This window comes from Microcaecilia unicolor, chromosome 1 (genome assembly GCF_901765095.1).
Source record: "Microcaecilia unicolor chromosome 1, aMicUni1.1, whole genome shotgun sequence".
NCBI lineage: Eukaryota > Metazoa > Chordata > Amphibia > Gymnophiona > Siphonopidae > Microcaecilia > Microcaecilia unicolor.
In genome coordinates, this window is record NC_044031.1 from 628,682,920 (window position 1) to 628,702,703 (window position 19,784).

A 19,784-nucleotide genomic window follows, 5' to 3' on the forward strand; every position below is an offset into this window, starting at 1 on the left:
GGAAAGGATAGTGAATTTCCTGGAAGCAAATAAGTTGCAAGATCCGAGACAACATGGTTTGACCAAAGGGAAATTGTGCCATACGAATCTCATTGAGTTCTTTGATTGGGTGACAGGAGAATTGAATCAGGGACGAGCTATGGACGTAATCTACTTAGATTTCAGCAAAGCTTTTGACACGGTTCCCCACAGGAGGCTCTTAAATAAACTGGATGGGCTGAAGATAGGACCTGAAGAAGTGAACTGGATTAGGAACTGGTTGACGGACAGACGCCAGAGGGTGGTGGTGAATGGAATTCGCTCAGAGGAGGGAAAGGTGAGTAGTGGAGTGCCTCAGGGATCGGTGCTGGGGCTGATTCTGTTCAATATATTTGTGAGTGACATTGCCGAAGGGTTACAAGGTAAAGTTTGCCTATTTGCGGATGATACTAAGATCTGTAACAGAGTGGACACCCGGGAGGTAGTGGAAAACATAAAAAAAGGATCTGAGGAAGCTAGAAAAATGGTCTAAGGTTTGGCAATTAAAATTCAATGCGAAATGCAAAGTGATGCACTTAGGGAATAGAAATCCACGGGAGACGTATGTGTTAGGCGGGGAGAGTATGATAGGTACGGGCGGAGAGAGGGATCTTGGGGTGATAGTATATGAGGATTTGAAGGCGACGAAACAGTGTGACAAGGCGGTGGCCGTAGCTAGAAGGTTGTTAGGCTGTATAGAGAGAGGTATGACCAGCAGAAGAAAGGGGGTGTTGATGCCCCTGTACAAGTCGTTGGTGAGGCCCCACCTGGAGTATTGTGTTCAGTTTTGGAGGCCGTATCTTGTTAAGGATGTAAAAAGAATTGAAGCGGTGCAAAGAAAAGCTACGAGAATGGTATGGGATTTGCGTTACAAGACGTATGAGGAGAGACTTACTGAACTAAACATGTATACTCTGGAGGAAAGGAGAAACAGGGGTGATATGATACAGACGTTCAAATATTTGAAAGGTATTAATCCGCAAACGAACCTTTTCTGGAGATGGGAAGATGGTAGAACGAGAGGACATGAAATGAGATTGAAGGGGGGCAGACTCAAGAAAAATGTCAGGAAGTATTTTTTCACGGAGTAGTGGATGCTTGGAATGCCCTCCCACGGGAGGTGGTGGAAATGAAAACGGAATTCAAACATGCGTGGAATAAGCATAAAGGAATCCTGTGCCGAAGGAATGGATCCTCAGGAGCTTAGTCAAGATCGGGAGGCGGGGCTGGTGGTAGGGAGGTGGGGATAGTGCTGGGAAGACTTATACGGTCTGTGCCAGAGCCGGTGGTGGGAAGCGGGACTGGTGGTTGGGAGGCGGGGATAGTGCTGGGCAGACTTGTACGGTCTATGCCAGAGCCGGTGGTTGGGAGGCGGGGCTGGTGGTTGGGAGGCGAGGATAGAGCTGGGCAGACTTATACGGTCTGTGCCCTGAAGAGCACAGGTACAAATCAAAGTAGGGTATACACAAAAAGTAGCACATATGAGTTATCTTGTTGGGCAGACTGGATGGACCGTGCAGGTCTTTTTCTGCCGTCATCTACTATGTTACTATGTTACTATCACTACTTTTGTTTCCACTGCCTCCACCAGGAGGGTATTCCAGGCATCTACCAGCCTCTCTGTGACAAACTATTTCCTGACATTACTCATAAGTCTACCAACCTGTAACCTCAATTCATGTCCTCTAGTTCTATGCTTCCTCTGAAAAATTAAAGATGTGTTTCTGTATTAATACCTTTCAAATATTTATATACCTGTATCATGTTTATTTACTGGGATTTATTAACTACCTTTATGAAGAAATTCACCCATACCTCTCCTATCCCTCCTTTCAGGTCATCAAGTCTCTTCTCATATATATTTGGCACAAACCCCATACCATTTTTATCGCCACCTTCTAATCTGCTTCAAGTCTTTGTATGTCTTTGGCAAGATACAGCCTTCAAAACTGAATACAATTCTCCAAGTAGGGCCTCACCAATGACTTGTATATTAAATTCCAGAATTTTTTTCCATGTTAATAGCTATCATGTGCAAGCCACTTTAGGTTGGAAGACAGCCACTTTCCAAGAGGAGGAATTCTCCCATCTTGGAACAATCTAAGGACAGGATTCTTAATTAATTTTACTGAAATGTGATCCACAAAGGAAGTGAAAGATCTCATAAGCACATAAACACTGCCATACTGGGACAGAGCAAAAGTCCATCAAGCTCAGTATCCTGTTTCCAACAGTGGCCAATCCAGGTCACAAGTACCTGGCAAGATCCCAGAAGAATAAGCGAATGCTACATACCTGTAGAAGGTATTCTCCGAGGACAGCAGGCTGATTGTTCTCACTGATGGGTGACGTCCACGGCAGCCCCTCCAATCGGAAACTTCTCTAGCAAAGTCCTTTGCTAGTCCTCGCGCGCCCGCGCGCACCGCGCATGCGCGGCCGTCTTCCCGCCCGAAACCGGCTCGAGCCGGCCAGTCCAGTATGTAGCAAGACAATACACTTCAAGGGAAGACACAACTCCAACGGGGAGGCGGGCGGGTTTGTGAGAACAATCAGCCTGCTGTCCTCGGAAAATACCTTCTACAGGTATGTAGCATTCGCTTTCTCCGAGGACAAGCAGGCTGCTTGTTCTCACTGATGGGGTATCCCTAGCCCCCAGGCTCACTCAAAACAACAACCATGGTCAATTGGGCCTCGCAACGGCGAGGACATAACTGAGATTGACCTAAAAAATTTACCAACTAACTGAGAGTGCAGCCTGGAACAGAACAAACAGGGCCCTCGGGGGGTGGAGTTGGATCCTAAAGCCCAAACAGGTTCTGAAGAACTGACTGCCCGAACCGACTGTCGCGTCGGGTATCCTGCTGCAGGCAGTAATGAGATGTGAATGTGTGGACAGATGACCACGTCGCAGCTTTGCAAATTTCTTCAATGGAGGCTGACTTCAAGTGGGCTACCGACGCAGCCATGGCTCTAACATTATGAGCCGTGACATGACCCTCAAGAGCCAGCCCCGCCTGGGCGTAAGTGAAGGAAATGCAATCTGCTAGCCAATTGGATATGGTGCGTTTCCCTACAGCCACTCCCCTCCTATTGGGATCAAAAGAAACAAACAATTGGGCGGACTGTCTGTGGGGCTGTGTCCGCTCCAGGTAGAAGGCCAATGCTCTCTTGCAGTCCAATGTGTGCAGCTGACGTTCAGCAGGGCAGGAATGAGGACGGGGAAAGAAAGTTGGCAAGACAATTGACTGGTTCAGATGGAACTCCGACACGACCTTTGGCAAGAACTTAGGGTGAGTGCGGAGGACTACTCTGTTATGATGAAATTTGGTGTAAGGGGCCTGGGCTACCAGGGCCTGAAGCTCACTGACTCTACGAGCTGAAGTAACTGCCACCAAGAAAATGACCTTCCAGGTCAAGTACTTCAGATGGCAGGAATTCAGTGGCTCAAAAGGAGGTTTCATCAGCTGGGTGAGAACAACATTGAGATCCCATGACACTGTAGGAGGCTTGACAGGGGGCTTTGACAAAAGCAAACCTCTCATGAAGCGAACAACTAAAGGCTGTCCTGAGATCGGCTTACCTTCCACATGGTAATGGTATGCACTGATTGCGCTAAGGTGAACTCTTACAGAGTTGGTCTTGAGACCAGACTCAGACAAGTGCAGAAGGTATTCAAGCAGGGTCTGTGTAGGACAAGAGCGAGGAGCTAGGGCCTTGCTGTCACACCAGACGGCAAACCTCCTCCACAGAAAGAAGTAACTCCTCTTAGTGGAATCTTTCCTGGAAGCAAGCAAGACGCGGGAGACACCCTCTGACAGACCCAAAGAGGCAAAGTCTACGCTCTCAACATCCAGGCCGTGAGAGCCAGGGACCGGAGGCTGGGATGCAGAAGAGCCCCTTCGTCCTGCGTGATGAGGGTCGGAAAACACTCCAATCTCCACGGTTCTTCGGAGGATAACTCCAGAAGAAGAGGGAACCAGATCTGACGCGGCCAAAAAGGAGCAATCAGAATCATGGTGCCTCGGTCTTGTTTGAGTTTCAACAAAGTCTTCCCCACCAGAGGAATGGGAGGATAAGCATACAGCAGGCCCTCCCCCCAATCCAGGAGGAAGGCATCCGATGCCAGTCTGCCGGGGGCCTGAAGCCTGGAACAGAACTGAGGGACTTTGTGGTTCACTCGAGATGCGAAGAGATCCACCAAGGGGGTGCCCCACGCTTGGAAGATCTGGCGCACCACTCTGGAGTTGAGCGACCACTCGTGAGGTTGCATAATCCGGCTCAGTCTGTCGGCCAGACTGTTGTTTACGCCTGCCAGATATGTGGCTTGGAGCACCATGCCGAGACGGCGAGCCCAGAGCCACATGCTGACGGCTTCCTGACACAGGGGGCGAGATCCGGTGCCCCCCTGCTTGTTGACATAGTACATGGCAACCTGGTTGTCTGTCTGAATTTGGATAATTTGATGGGACAGCCGATCTCTGAAAGCCTTCAGAGCGTTCCAGATCGCTCGCAACTCCAGGAGATTGATCTGTAGACCGCGTTCCTGGAGGGACCAGCTTCCTTGGGTGTGAAGCCCATCGACATGAGCTCCCCATCCCAGGAGAGACGCATCCGTTGTCAGCACTTTTTGTGGCTGAGGAATTTGGAAAGGACGTCCCAGAGTCAAATTGGACCAGATTGTCCACCAATACAGGGATTCGAGAAAACTCGTGGACAGGTGGATCACGTCTTCTAGACCCCCAGCAGCCTGATACCACTGGGAGGCTAGGGTCCATTGAGCAGATCTCATATGAAGACGGGCCATGGGAGTCACATGAACTGTGGAGGCCATGTGGCCCAGCAATCTCAACATCTGCCGAGCTGTGATCTGCTGGGACGCTCGCACCCGCGAGACGAGGGACAACAAGTTGTTGGCCCTCTTCTCTGGGAGATAGGCGCGAGCCGTCCGAGAATCCAGCAGAGCTCCTATGAATTCGAGTTTCTGCACTGGGAGAAGATGGGACTTTGGATAATTTATCACAAACCCCAGTAGCTCCAGGAGGCGAATAGTCATCTGCATGGACTGCAGGGCCCCTGCCTCGGATGTGTTCTTCACCAGCCAATCGTCGAGATATGGGAACACGTGCACCCCCAGCCTGCGAAGTGCCGCTGCTACCACCACAGCTAGGCACTTTGTGAACACCCTGGGCGCAGAGGCGAGCCCAAAGGGTAGCACACAGTACTGGAAGTGGCGTGTGCCCAACTGAAATCGCAGATACTGTCTGTGAGCTGGCAGTATCGGGATGTGTGTGTAGGCATCCTTCAAGTCCAGAGAGCATAGCCAATCGTTTTGCTGAATCATGGGGAGAAGGGTGCCCAGGGAAAGCATCCTGAACTTTTCTTTTACGAGATATTTGTTCAGGGCCCTTAGGTCTAGGATGGGACGCATCCCCCCTGTTTTCTTTTCCACAAGGAAGTACCTGGAATAGAATCCCAGCCCTTCTTGCCCGGATGGCACGGGCTCGACCGCATTGGCGCTGAGAAGGGCGGAAAGTTCCTCTGCAAGTACCTGCTTGTGCTGGAAGCTGTAAGACTGAGCTCCCGGTGGACAATTTGGAGGTTTTGAGGCCAAATTGAGGGTGTATCCTTGCCGGACTATTTGAAGAACCCACTGGTCGGAGGTTATGAGAGGCCACCTTTGGTGAAAAGCTTTCAACCACCCCCCGACCGGCAGGTCGCCCGGCACTGACACTTGGATGTCGGCTATGCTCTGCTGGAGCCAGTCAAAAGCTCGCCCCTTGCTTTTGCTGGGGAGCCGCGGGGCCTTGCTGAGGCGCACGCTGCTGACGAGAGCGAGCGCACTGGGGCTTAGCCTGGGCCGCAGGCTGTCGAGAAGGAGGATTGTACCTACGCTTACCAGAAGCATAGGGAACAGTCTTCCTTCCCCCAAAAAATCTTCTACCTGTAGAGGTAGATGCTGAAGGCTGCCGGCGGGAGAACTTGTCGAATGCGGTGTCCCGCTGGTGGAGATGCTCTACCACCTGTTCGACCTTCTCTCCAAAAATGTTATCCGCACGGCAAGGCGAGTCCGCAATCCGCTGCTGGAGTCTATTCTCCAGGTCGGTGGCACGCAGCCATGAGAGCCTGCGCATCACCACACCTTGAGCAGCGGCCCTGGACGCAACATCAAAGGTGTCATACACCCCTCTGGCCAGGAATTTTCTGCACGCCTTCAGCTGCCTGACCACCTTCTGAAAAGGCTTGGCCTGCTCAGGGGGAAGAGCATCAACCAAGCCCGCCAACTGCCGCACATTGTTCCGCATATGTATGCTCGTGTAGAGCTGGTACGACTGAATTTTGGCCAAGAGCATAGAAGAATGGTAGGCCTTCCTCCCAAAGGAGTCTAAGGTTCTAGGGTCTTTGCCCGGGGGCGCCGAAGCATGCTCCCTAGAACTCTTAGCCTTCTTTAGGGCCAAATCCACAACTCCAGAGTCATGAGGCAACTGGGTGCGCATCAGCTCTGGGTCCCCATGGATCCGGTACTGGGACTCGATCTTCTTGGGAATGTGGGGATTACTTAGTGGCTTGGTCCAGTTCGCAAGCAATGTCTTTTTTAGGACATGGTGCAAGGGAACAGTGGACGCTTCCTTAGGTGGAGAAGGATAGTCCAGGAGCTCAAACATTTCAGCCCTGGGCTCGTCCTCCACAACCACCGGGAAGGGGATGGCCGTAGACATCTCCCGGACAAAGGAAGCGAAAGACAGACTCTCAGGAGGAGAAAGCTACCTTTCAGGAGAGGGAGTAGGATCAGAAGGAAGACCCTCAGACTCCTCGTCCGAGAAATATCTGGGATCTTCCTCTTCCTCCCACGAGGCCTCACCCTCGGTGTCAGACACAAGTTCACGAACCTGTGTCTGCAACCTCGCCCGGCTCGACTCCGTGGAGCCACGTCCACGATGGGGGCGTCGAGAGGTAGACTCCCTCGCCCGCATCGGCGAAGCTCCCTCCGCCGACGTAGTCGGGGAGCCCTCCGCCGACGTAGTCGGGGAGCCCTCCTGGGAGGCGGCCGCAGTCGGCACCGCACGCGGTACCGACGTCGGGGACCTCACCCCGGGCGATGGGCCAGCCGGCGCCACGCTCGACGGTACCGGAGGCGCAAGCACCGCCGGTACCGGAGGGGAAGGGCGCAACAGCTCTCCCAGAATCTCTGGGAGAACGGCCCGGAGGCTCTCGTTCAGAGCGGCTGCAGAGAAAGGCAAAGAGGTCGATGCAGGCGTCGACGTCAGAACCTGTTCCGGGCGAGGAGGCTGTTCCGGGCTGTCCAGAGTGGAGCGCATCGACACCTCCTGAACAGAGGGTGAGCGGTCCTCTCGGTGCCGATGCCTGCTGGGTGCCGACTCCCTCGGCGACCCAGAGCTCTCGGTGCCGACGTGGGGAGGCGACCGGTGTCGATGCTTCTTCGACTTCTTCCGAAGCATGTCACCGGAGCTCCCCGGCACCGACGAGGAGGACGTAGAATCCAGCCGTCGCTTCCTCGGGGCCGAGGCCGAAGGAGGTCGGTCTCGGGGGGGCTGTACCGCAGGAGCCCTCAGGGTAGGAGGAGACCCACCCGAAGGCTCACCGCCACCAGCAGGGGAATGGACAGCCCTCACCTGCACTCCTGACGATGCACCACCGTCCGACGACATCAGCAGACGAGGTCCCGGTACCACCGACGTCGATGCAGTCGCCCGATACCTTGGCGCCGATGCAGAGGCCCGATGCCTCGATGCACTCGATTACAGTGGCGGCCGAGGAAGATGGTCTGGACGCTGACGACGTCGATGCACTCGAAGATCCCGGTGCCGATGCCGACGAAGAGCCCGAGAACAACACGTTCCACTGGGCTAATCTCGCTACCTGAGTCCGCCTTTGAAGCAGGGAACACAGACTACAGTTCTGAGGGCGGTGCTCGGCCCCCAGACACTGAAGACACGACGAGTGTCTATCAGTGAGCGAGATTACCCGGGCGCACTGGGTGCACTTCTTGAAGCCGCTGGAAGGCTTCGATGTCATGGGCGGAAAAATCACGCCGGCGAAATCAAAATCCGAAATGACGGAAAAAGAGCACCAAAAAATTTAGAAGGGAGAAAATCTCGACCGAGGCCGAAAAGAGGCCTACCCCGACGACGAAAGAAAACTTATCAGGGGCAAAAATCTGGAAGTACGGGAAGGGGTGGTCTGAAACCCGGGGTTTCCGAAGCACTTCCCGACACTTTAAAGACTTTTTCCGAAGAAAAAACACGTCAAAAATAAATTTGGACGCGCGAGGTCGACTTTCCGGGGCTCGACACGACGAAACACGACCGTACCGAGTGCGGACAAAAGAAGACTGGCCGGCTCGAGCCGGTTTCGGGCGGGAAGACGGCCGCGCATGCGCGGTGCGCGCGGGCGCGCGAGGACTAGCAAAGGACTTTGCTAGAGAAGTTTCCGATTGGAGGGGCTGCCGTGGACGTCACCCATCAGTGAGAACAAGCAGCCTGCTTGTCCTCGGAGAAAAACAGATTTCATGCAACTTGTCCTAGAAATAAGCAGTGGATTTTCCCAAGTCCATCTTAATAATGGCTTATGGATTTTTCTTTTAGGAAATTATCCAACCCTTTTTAAACACTGCTAAGGTAACTGCTTTTACCACATTCCCTGGTAACAAATTCCAGAGTTTAAATACACGTTGAGTGAAGAAATATTTTCTCTGGTTTGTTTTAAATTTACTACTTAGTAGCTCCATAAAAGACAGAGACTTCACAGAAGACAGAGTTCTCCAGGCTGACTAGAGTAGGAGTGCTAAATGCCTGCCAGGACTGCCACTGGTAGTAGGTGAAGAATCCAAGGAGTTAAGATTAGAGTTAGACAAAGCTGTGTGCTGTGGAAGACTCCCCATTGGCAAGGCAGATGCAAGCCCTGTTTAGCACTCATATCTGTTTTCATCATTCCCTCAACAAGTAATTCCCTAATCCCTTATTTCTACTGTTTGTCTGTCTTGAATAGATTGTAAACTCTGTCGAGCAGGGACTGTCTCATACATATTTAATATACAGCACTGCATAAATCTAGTAGCGCTATAGAAATGATAAGTAGTAAAGAGACAGAGTTGTCCAAAATATCTTTTCTAACATCAAAATCCTTCTTGGAAAAATAGAGCAAAGTCATCAGGCAAATGTGGGAACTGATCAGGCATACGGGAAGATACTTCCAGTCTATTAGGCACTGCAACACAAAGGTTTCCTAGAATGATTACCATGAGTAGTATTTTTTTTTCTTTTTTGCTAAACACACATTTTTCTTACATGTAAGATAGCAATTTTGCACAATGCAAGGACTGCTGAGTCTTATCATTCCACAACTGCCACTTGTCACTTCAGAAGCCACAAGCCCTGATACCATGGATGGACACATTTGCTAGGAAAGCGAAGATACTTACCTGTAGCAGGTATTCTCCGATGACAGCAGGCTGATTGTTCTCACATGTGGGTCGACGTCCGCATTGGACCAGGAATTGGCAAAATATTAAAAACGTTTTGCCAGAGTCTTCTGGCGCGCGTTGGCCCAGGAAACGGAGCAAATCTTTGAAGCAAAAATAAAAAGTTTTGCCCAGAGTCTTCTGGCGCGTGAATCAAGTGCACCGCACATGCGCGGATGACTTCCTGCCCGTCACGCGAGCTTGCTTCTTAGTTAAATCAAAAAGCATACAACAAACTAGTAACAATGCCAAAGAGGAGGTGGGCGGGTTTGTGAGAACAATCAGCCTGCTGTCCTCGGACAATACCTGCTACAGGTAAGTATCTTCGCTTTCTCCGAGGACAAGCAGGCTGCTTGTTCTCACATGTGGTATCCTTAGCAACCAGGCTCACTCAAAACAATGAACATTGGTCAATTGGGCCTCGCAATGGCGAGGATATAACATAGATTGACCTGAAACCATAAACACTAACTGAGAGTGCAGCCTGGAACAGAACAAAAAAGGGTCTAGGGGGGTGGAGTTGGATTCTAAACCCCGAACAGATTCTGCAGCACCAACTGCCCAAACTGACTGTCGCATCGGGTATCCTGCTGAAGGCAGTAGTGAGATGTGAATGTGTGGACTGATGACCACGTTGCAGCCTTGCAAATCTCTTCAATGGAGGCTGACTTTCAATGAGCCACTGATGCAGCCATGGCGCTAACATTATGAGCCGTGACATGGCCCTCCAGAGTCAGCCCAGCTTGGGCATAAGTGAAGGAAATGCAATCTGCTAGCCAATTTGAGATAGTGCGTTTTCCGATAGCGACTCCCCTCCTGTTGGGATCGAAAGAAACAAACAACTGGGTGGACTGTCTAAAGGGCTTTGTCCACTCCAAGTAAAAGACCAATACTCTCTTGCAGTCCAAGGTATGCAAACTGGTGTCGCCAGGGCGGGTATGAGGACGGGAAAAGAATGCTGGCAAGACAATTGACTGGTTCAGATGGAACTCCGACACCACCTTCGGCAAGAACTTAGGGTGAGTGCGGAGGACTACTCTGTTATGATGAACTTGATATAAGGTGCAATTACCACCAGGACTTGAAGCTCACTGACTCTACGAGCTGAAGTAACAGCCACCAAGAAAATGACCTTCCAGGTCAAGTACTTCAGATGGCAGGTATTCAGTGGCTCAAAAGGAGCTTTCATCAGCTGGGTGAGAATGACGTTGAGATCCCATGACACTGGTGGAGGTTTGACAGAGGGTTTTGACAAAAGCAAACCTCTCATGAAGCGAACAACTAAAGGCTGTCCAGAGATAGGCTGACCTTCTACACGTTGATGATAAGCACTGATTGCACTAAGGTGAACTCTTACGGATTTGGTCTTAAAACCAGACTCTGATAGGTGTAGAAGGTATTCAAGCAGGGTCCATGTAGGACAAGAAAAAGGATCTAGGGCTCTGCTGTCACACCAGACGGCAAACCTCCTCCATTTGAAAGACTAACACTTCTTCCTGGAATCTTTCCTGGAAGCAAGCAAGACTCAGGAAACACCCTCTGAAAGACCCAAGGAGGCGAATTCTAAGCTCTCAACATCCAGGCCGTGAAAGCCAGAGACTGGAGATTGGGATGTAGAAGTGACCCCTTGTTCTGGGTGTTGTTTATGCCTGCCAGATAAGTGGCTTGGAGAAACATGCCGTGACGGCGTGCCCAAAGCCACATCTGGACGGCTTCCTGACACAGAGGGCGAGATCCGGTGCCCCCCTGCTTCTTGGTGTAATACATGGCAACCTCATTGTCTGTCTGAATCAAAATGATTTGGTTGGACAGCCGATCTCTGAAAGTCTTTAGAGCGTTCCAGATCGCTCGCAATTCCAGGAGGTTGATCTGCAAACTTCTTTCCTGAATGGACCAGGCTCCCTAAGTGTGGAGCCCATCTACATGAGCTCCCCCACCCCAGGAGAGATGCATCCGTCGTCAGCACTTTTTGTGGTTGAGGAACTTGGAATGATCGCCCTCTGGTCAAATTGGATCAAATCGTCCACCACTGAAGAGAATTCCGAAAGTCGGTAGACAGTTGGATTGCATCCTCTAGACCGCCCGCAGCTTGGAACCACTGGGAAGCTAGGGCCCATTGAGCTGATCTCATATGTAGAAGTGCCATGGGCGTTACATGACCTGTGGAGGCCATGTGACCCAGAAGTCTCAATAACTGCCAAGCCGTGACCTGCTGAGATGCTCGAACCATGGACACCAGGGACAGAAGGTTGACCACCCTTGCCTCAGGGAGATTAAGCTCGAGCTGTCTGAGTGTTCAGCAGAGCTCCAATGAATTCCAATTTTTGGATATGAGAGAGATGGGACTTGGGATAAATTTATGACAAACCCCAGTAGCTCCAGCACCTGAATAGTCATTCACATGGACTCCAGAGCACATTCCTTAGAGGTGCTCTTCACCAGCCAATAGTGGAGATAAGGAAACACATGCACTCCTAGTCTGCGTAGAGATGCTGCGACTACAGCTAGGCATTTTGTAAACACTCTAGGCACAGACGCCAGGCCAAAAGGCAGTACACGATACTGAAAGTGCTGTGCTCCCAGCCGAAATCGAAGATACTTCCTGTGAGCTGGAAGTATCGAGATGTGTGTGTAAGCATCCTTTAAGTCCAGAGAGCATAGCCAATCGTTTTCCTGAATCATGGGAAGAAGGGTGCCCAGGGAAACCACCCTGAACGTTTCCCGGATAAGAAATTTGTTCAGGGTCCTTAGGTCTAGGATGGGACACATTCCCCCTGTTTTCTTTTACACAAGGAAGTACCTGGAATAGAATCCCAGCCCTCCTTCCCCTGGTGGAATGGGTTCGACTGCTTGGGCCTGTAGAAGGGCGGAGAGTTCCTCTGCAAGTACCTGCTTGTGCTAGGAGCTGTAGGACTGAGCTCCCAGAGGGCAATTTGGAGGCTTGGATTCCAGATTGAGGGTGTATCCTAACCGGAAAATTTGAAGAACCCACCGGTCGGAGGTTATAAGAGGCCACCTGTGGTGAAAAAACATTAACCTCCCCCCAACCGGCAAGTCATCTGGTACGGACACGTTTACTGAGGCTATGCTGAACTGGAGCCATTCAAAAGCCCGTCCCTACGCCTAGCATAGGAATAGGGAGCACTCCTCTTCCCTGCAAAAAAACTCCTAAATGAGGAGGTAGTAGCAGAAGACTCCCAGCGGGAGAGAGAATCCATAGCATCATTATGCTTCTTGATCTAGTCAACTAGATCCTCTACTTTCTCACCAAAAAGGTTATCCCCCTGGCATGGAACATCCGCCATCTGCTGCTGGACTGAATGATCCAGGTCAGAGACACGCAGCCATGAGAGTCTGCGCATCACTATACCTTGGGCAGCGATCCTGGATGCTACATCAAAAGTGTTGAACATACCCCTGGCCAGGAATTTTCGACACGCCTTCTGCTGTCTGACCACCTGGCGAAAAGGCTTGGCCTGCTCCGGAGGGAGTGCATCAACCAAGCTGGACAGTTGCCTCACCGAGTTTCACAAGTGGACGCTCGTGAAGAGCTGGTAAGTCTGGATCTTGGCAGTGAGCATAGCGGCCTGATCCGTCTTCCTTCCAAAAGAGTCCAAGGTTCTAGATTCTCTGCCTGGGGGCACCGAGGCATAGTCCCCAGTACTCTTGGCTCTCTTGAGGGCGGAGTCCACCACCATGGAATTGTGAGGTAGCTGAGACCTCATCAAACCAGGCTCACCGTGGATCCAATGTTGGGATTCAGCTTTTTTCGGGATCACAGGATTAGACAGAGGGAATGACCATTTTCACATAAGGACTTCCTTCAGTACATTATGCAAAGGAGCCGTTGCAGCCTCTCTAGGCGGAGAAGGATAATCCAGGACCTCGGGCATCTCAGCCCTGGGCTCATCCTCAACCTCCATAGGGAAGGGAATAGCCATAGCTATTTCCCGGACAAAGGAGGTAAAGGATAGACTCTCCGGTAGAGAAAGTCTCCTTTCCGGTGGAGGGGAAGGTTCAGAAGGAATCCCATAGGACTCGTCAGAAGAAAAGTACCTGGGATCTTCCTCTTCCTCCCACGAACGCTCATCTTCAGTATCGGACAAGACCTCCCTCAGAGCAGTCCGAAACTGAGCCTGCCTCAATGCCGAGGATCGACAAACTCGATGGCGGTGCCGAGAAGTCGACGCCCGCCTAGACTGCAGTGAAGCTTCCTCCACCGACGTCGAAGGGGAGTTGACCTGGATGGCAGGCGGCACAGAGGTTGGGGACCTCACCACAGGCGAAGGGCCAGATGCCGCTGCAGCAGATGGTATGGAAGGCGCAAGCACCCCCGACACCGAAGCAGACTGGCGCACCAATCCTTCCAGAAGCTCTGGAAGCAGGGCCTTGATGCGTTTGTCAAGAGCCGCCATCAGACAAGGCTGCAGGGTCGGTAAAGGAGCCGGTGGCAGAATCTGCTGAGGCTTGGAAGCAGGTACCAGGCTGTCAGAAGACCGATGCATCGGCACCTCCTGAATAGAGGGGGAGCGATCCTCTCGGCGCCAACGCTGCCCGGGTGCCGATTCCCCTGACGTCACAGAGCTCCCAGCACCGTGTGTCAAAGGAGAATGATGACGGTGCTTCTTCGCCTTCGCTCGACGTCCGTCATCGAGACTCCTCGGTACTGAGGAGGACGTGGAATCCTCACGGCTCCTCGGGGCCGGGTCCGATGAAGGTCAGTCCCAGGGGGCCTGCATAACAGGAGGCCTCGAGGCAGGTGGAGACCCACTCGGTCTCACTGCTCCCAGCGTGAATTGGTCTTTCAGCAGCCATTACCTCCGCTCCCGAAGTCGATGCTTCCCTCGATGTTGATGCCGCCGACCTCGGTACCGATGTCAATGCCGACGTCGAAGGACCGAGCCCCAAAAAGCTTTTCTCGTTGGGCTTCTCGAGATGCTTGGGTCCATTTCTTCATACGAAAACACAGACTGCAAGCGGCTGGCTATGGTCGGGCCCAAGGCACTGGATACACCAGGCTTGGGTATCAGTACCTGAGATGGTCCGGTTGCACCGAGTACGTTGAAGCCGCTGGGTGTCTTCGATGACATGGAAGGAAAAATGGCTTCAGCGAAATCAAAAGACGCGATTGTGCCTGACAAAAGAAAAAGGGCACAAAAATAAGGGAATAACCCGATCGTGCGGCCTAAAAACTGGCCACAACGAAAAACAAAGGAAACTTGAAAGGGAACAAAACTAAAAGTACACTACAGGTACTTTTTTTTTTTAAGACAATAATAATAAAAGAAGAAATTAGGAGAAAAAAGCAAAAACTCGAAGACTCTTTCCTGTGCCTGAGAGGAGCGCAGAAAAAACTACCGCACCTCAACGCGGAGAAAACTGAGGGAACGCGTTCACGCAACAGGTGGGAAATCAGTCCGTGCATGCGCAGTGCGTGCTGCACAGGCCAGAAGACTCTGCCAAAACTTTTTTTTATATTTTGCTTGCAAAATGCCGATTCCTGGGCCAACACGGACGTCAACCCACATGTGAGAACAAGCAGCCTGCTTGTCCTCAGAGAATACAGTATTCACAGAGTGCAGCAACTTCAAAAGCAGGGCATGAAATGTTCTGCAAACTTAAACTCTGAGCAGACAGCAGCAGATCAGCAAACCTTGATGGAACGCTCTGCCATTTTATGGTGAATTGATTGAGATTCACAGTATTTAGTTTTCTAGTGACTTTGAAAATATTTCTAACATTAATGTTAACAACATGGCTGTATATTAGAATTCAAAAGTAATCAAATAATGGCCAGTCCAGGAAAAGGCAGTAAAAATATATTACCCTCAGAAATAGAAAAGGAACTGGACGAAAAGACTAGATTTAAGAGATGGACAGCCATAAGACTAGGAGGCTTAATCTGCTGAATAAAGCTTAAAGAGCCAAGAACAAGCAGAAAATCCTTTTCCATGGTTTTGCTAATACTCCACCTTAATGATGAAATCCCCAAGAATCAGAAGGTTGGGAAGTGTGACACAGTCTAAACAACTGAAGTAGAAAGTTCATCTAAAGATGCGCCATTAGGCGAGGAAGGTGGGGGAATAATAAATAAGTACAGTGAGAGAGGGTCTGGTGTCATATGAAAAAGGAATGCCTCAGAAAAACATCAAAGGCTGAGTTCATGCTGGAACTGGTTTGTGAACCAGAGAGGCACTCTGTCCCCTTGTTTACCAATGTGATTTTTTATGAAAGGAGGAGAAATGGACTGGCAGCAATAAGTAGCTTCACCACCTTCCAACCAGGTCTCAGTCAGACAACTGATTTATGAGTTGTATTGCCAAATGAGGTCACAGAAAAGGGGACAATTATTTTGCACTGAGTTTGTCTGAAGTCTGAGAAGTAGCAGAAATCTGATGCAAGGTCCCATGCCTTGGAATATGTGTGAGGAATCTTAAAAACACATACTTAGGTTCTCCCACCCCATGGTGAACATAATGCCCTGAGAGAAGTATACCTGAACTTTTCTGTGCTGGACATTGTATCTTTAGACATGTGTACCTAGACTCTCCTGTCCTGGATAAGATGCCCTGGGACATGCACCCCATAACTCAACCTCCCTCTGTGGAACATGCTAGTCTGTAGACTGCCTACCTTGATTTCCCGGCTCTGCAACCAGTTGCTGAAGAGAAGATCAAAGGCCTGGAAGATTTCACTGGAGAAGGTGTCTTTCCTGACAGTGGGGTCGGGGGCCTTGTCCAGGTTAGCCAGATACTCCTGGATGCTTTCACTGAAATTCTGCAAAGCTACACAAAACAGGAGTAGTTAGCTGCTGACCATATGTTATGTTATACAGGGCTTATTGTCTACAAATACCAATATATAGTTCATTGCAGATCACATTTGCTGTGCTCAAGAAAGGAGGAGTGTGATATGATGACTCTCTTTCTCCAGGAATGGAATCACATATTAAGTTAAGATGCTCCAGTACAATGGTCTGGCAAAAGACTGCTCTCTGAGGGGATAGACAGCACTGCCCTCAAAGCCAGCCCTTGTCAGGTGGCAGTGAGTCAAAGATGGAGGCAAAAAGGCTGAAACAACAATCACCGGGGAAGGCGTCTTCTGCAGCTGGGAAGGGGAAGGGTACTGAGATGGACTGAACTGATCTAGAGTATGGTTGTTTTGAGCTATCATACAGAGGAAGTTCTGAAGTGAACTGACTGCGGAAGAAGGGGGTAGAGAGGGGGAGGTCACTAAGATCTTGCTCCTAAATGTGGAAGTGATTGATTTTTCAGAAGATGGGAGGGAGGGGGTGGGACCAGTGGCAATTTAATTATTGTTCACTATGAACAGGGTGTCAACCTTACCTTAACATATGCTCAAGTCTTCAATTACAGGGGGCACATGGAGGTTAGTTTGGGCTTTAGCTGCTGAGGTCTTCTGAGTGTATTGTGTATCTTCTTCTGTTTACTTTTGGATCAGTGGGACTGAAAGAGGAAGGGTGAGTGTGTTGACGGGGATTCGGGGTGGGAAGGGAAGGTAGAGGGAGGTGTGGGGATGTTGAGAGAGTGGGGGTACAGGAAATGTAAGTTCTGGGTCCAGGCAAAATGGATGAACAAGCCTCAGAGCGTGAATGGCCACAATGCATGGGGAAATTGTGAGATGCACTTTTGGGTTGTTAAATGCCAAATGTGAAGGATATGGTGGAGAGGAGGAGGTGAATGTGTTAAGATGGCACATAATACTATAGTCTTCTGGAATGTGGCTGGGATGGTTCCTCCATCAAGCATAAGAAAGTGTTGAGAATGCTAAACAAAAACAGAGGAAAAGGATGGGCCACTCCTATTATGCTTCCACACAAATCTCCCATAATGTAAGAGTGGCAATGTTGTTGTATAAAAATACTGTATTTGAGGAAAAAAATATTAATAAAGGATCCTACAGGGAGGTATATTTTATTGCTTGAAGAGTTCTGGGGGTAAAGCTGTGGTTGATCTCGGTATATGCCCTGAGTGGCCCCAGTCATTTTCATTTAACACTAGAGTACACTGCTTAGACTGAAAGAAGCCCTATAGTGACAGCAGAGGATCTGATTGAGGTAGCAGACCCTTTACTATGCAGGACACAGTGAGGGAGAGAGGGGAGAGCATGAGGAAAGGAAGGGACCCCTAGGTTATGTAACACTTCAGGTAGATGTGTGGAGGGACCTTCGTTTGGGTGAAAGGGAGAGCAAATGTCTTCAGAACTCATCCAATTCAGAGCAGATTGAATTGGTGTTGGAAAGCATTTTTTTCAAAGGTAATAACCTCTGACATTGGAAAATTGGTGAACAATGCACTTGTCTCCATAGATCGTTTACTCAGAAAGAGTGGAAAGGACTTGGTGCAGGATGTCCCTGGATTTATTAGTAGATCAGGAGTTTGTAGAATAACTCAATAAGCAATGAGAGAATATGAAAGATTTAAGCTGAAACATTGCAATGGCCCATTCCTTTTCCAGAAAATTCCTAAGTTGGTGTTGCACAGTGCTAGATCATCTTATTTTGTCAGGCAGAATAAATAAAACTGAATTTGAAGAGCGGTCACGTGACGCTATGGTGGAGAGAAGTCGTGTGTGAGCTTCTCTCCATGGCCTGACTGCTCTTATTAGACTCAGTAATAGTTTCGGAGCCCGGAACGGAATGTTCCCCGAGACAACATTCGGCAGTGAGTGAGATAATACAAGTTCGTAACTTTAAAACAACAGGATCGCAGCGAAATCCGCACAAAAACTCCGAGGGAAGGTACCTGAATACAAAATGGCGGCCTCTCCTCCCGAGGCAGGACCTTCGGTGTCGTCCGCATGGGTAAGCGAGATTACATCGGAGATGACGGTGGTGATGGAGGATTTACTGGAACGACGCCTCGCCCCGCTTGACAAAAAATTAGACAATAAACTTGAACAACTAAGCTTGAAGCTGGAAGAGCTGACCAGAGAATGCGGAGCGTATCAGACCAGAACCAGCGAAGTGGAGGAAAAAATGACTGAAATAGAAGGCCGCCAAACAGATTTAATAAACCAATGCAAGGCAATGGAAGCTAAGCTAGAAGATTTGGAAAACCGCTCCAGGCGGAACAATATTCGTCTGGTAGGATTACCAGAAGCTCTCGGGGGCCGCTCGTTGGAGCGAGTGCTGGAGCAATGGCTTACAAAAACAATTGATTTTCCTGCTGAATTGGGTCCCTTACGCATAGAAAGAGCCCACAGACTAGGAGTGCGGCAAGAGGAGAGAAATAAACCAAGAGTGGTGATATGCAGAGTGTTAAACTTTGCACATAAGCAGCTGATACTCCAGGCAGCGCGATCTGATAAGGCTCTGACCTTTGAGGAATCAAGGATCCTGTGTTTCCAGGATTACTCGGCCGCCATAGTGACAAAGAGGCGCGCTTTTTCAGCAGTGTGCTCCCAGCTGTTTAGCATGAAGATCTGATTCACACTTCAATACCCTGCCACTCTGAAAATTATATATAAAGGCACTACAAGATCATTTGTTTCCGACAAAGAAGCGAGAAAATATGTGGATCAACTGGCGAAATCAGACCGTCGGGCAGCGGAAGATGGCGGGCAAACTTGAGGGACTATAGAAGCGCGCTTCTAAAGGATTACAAAGTAAAGTGGCATAAACAGCAAGGATATGGTGACGAGGTCATATTGAAAAGCGGCTCAGTACTTGTTTTATATTCATATTAAAGTTGAAAGTTAATTGTTCGATGTTATAGTGTTAACGTTCTTCAGACAGCAGCACTTGCCAGCCTCCTTAATAAAGGCACAGAAGGAACACATGGAGGCTTTCTTTGTGGATCTAAAGGCAAGGTGAGAGACCTTTTGATTGGGAAGGTTTTCAATTGGGGGTCTTAACTTTTGTGAATACACCAGACCTCTACAATTGGACAATAAGTCCAGTGTGTGTACTATAAGCTCTGAACTCTCAAAAGGAGAGAGGTGAACAAACGGCAAGTATGGAACTTAACGCTGGAGTTATGAGTAGATACGCTTTCAGGAATTTTCACTGAACTAAGAAGCCATAGCTCTGGTGCAGAAGGGAAATGGGCTTCCGCTGAACTGGTGTTCTTGTGGACAACAGCTAAAGATAACCGAGAACGTTAGGCTGAATGGTTCAACACGTGCAAAATTGTTGATTACTGCATTACAGCAAGAAGAGTATGTACAGAACAGGTTGACCCTATTAGGGTACTGTTGGGGGGGGGAAATGTTTGTTATAAATGTGAGACTTATACTGGACTGAACTTGGGGAGAGGAGGTATCATCT

At 49.8% G+C, this 19,784-nt stretch overlaps 1 protein-coding gene across 3 annotated transcripts in view; it reads right to left on the minus strand.

Moving 5' to 3' along the window:
- Positions 1-19,784, minus strand: part of MROH1 (maestro heat like repeat family member 1) — a 491,156-nt gene that overhangs the window by 367,866 nt on the left and 103,506 nt on the right. For all 3 annotated transcript variants that reach the window (XM_030220764.1, XM_030220756.1, XM_030220773.1), the window contains exon 7: positions 16,130-16,281. In XM_030220764.1, the coding sequence (XP_030076624.1) occupies positions 16,130-16,281 (152 nt within the window). The remainder of the gene's footprint in view (positions 1-16,129; positions 16,282-19,784) is intronic.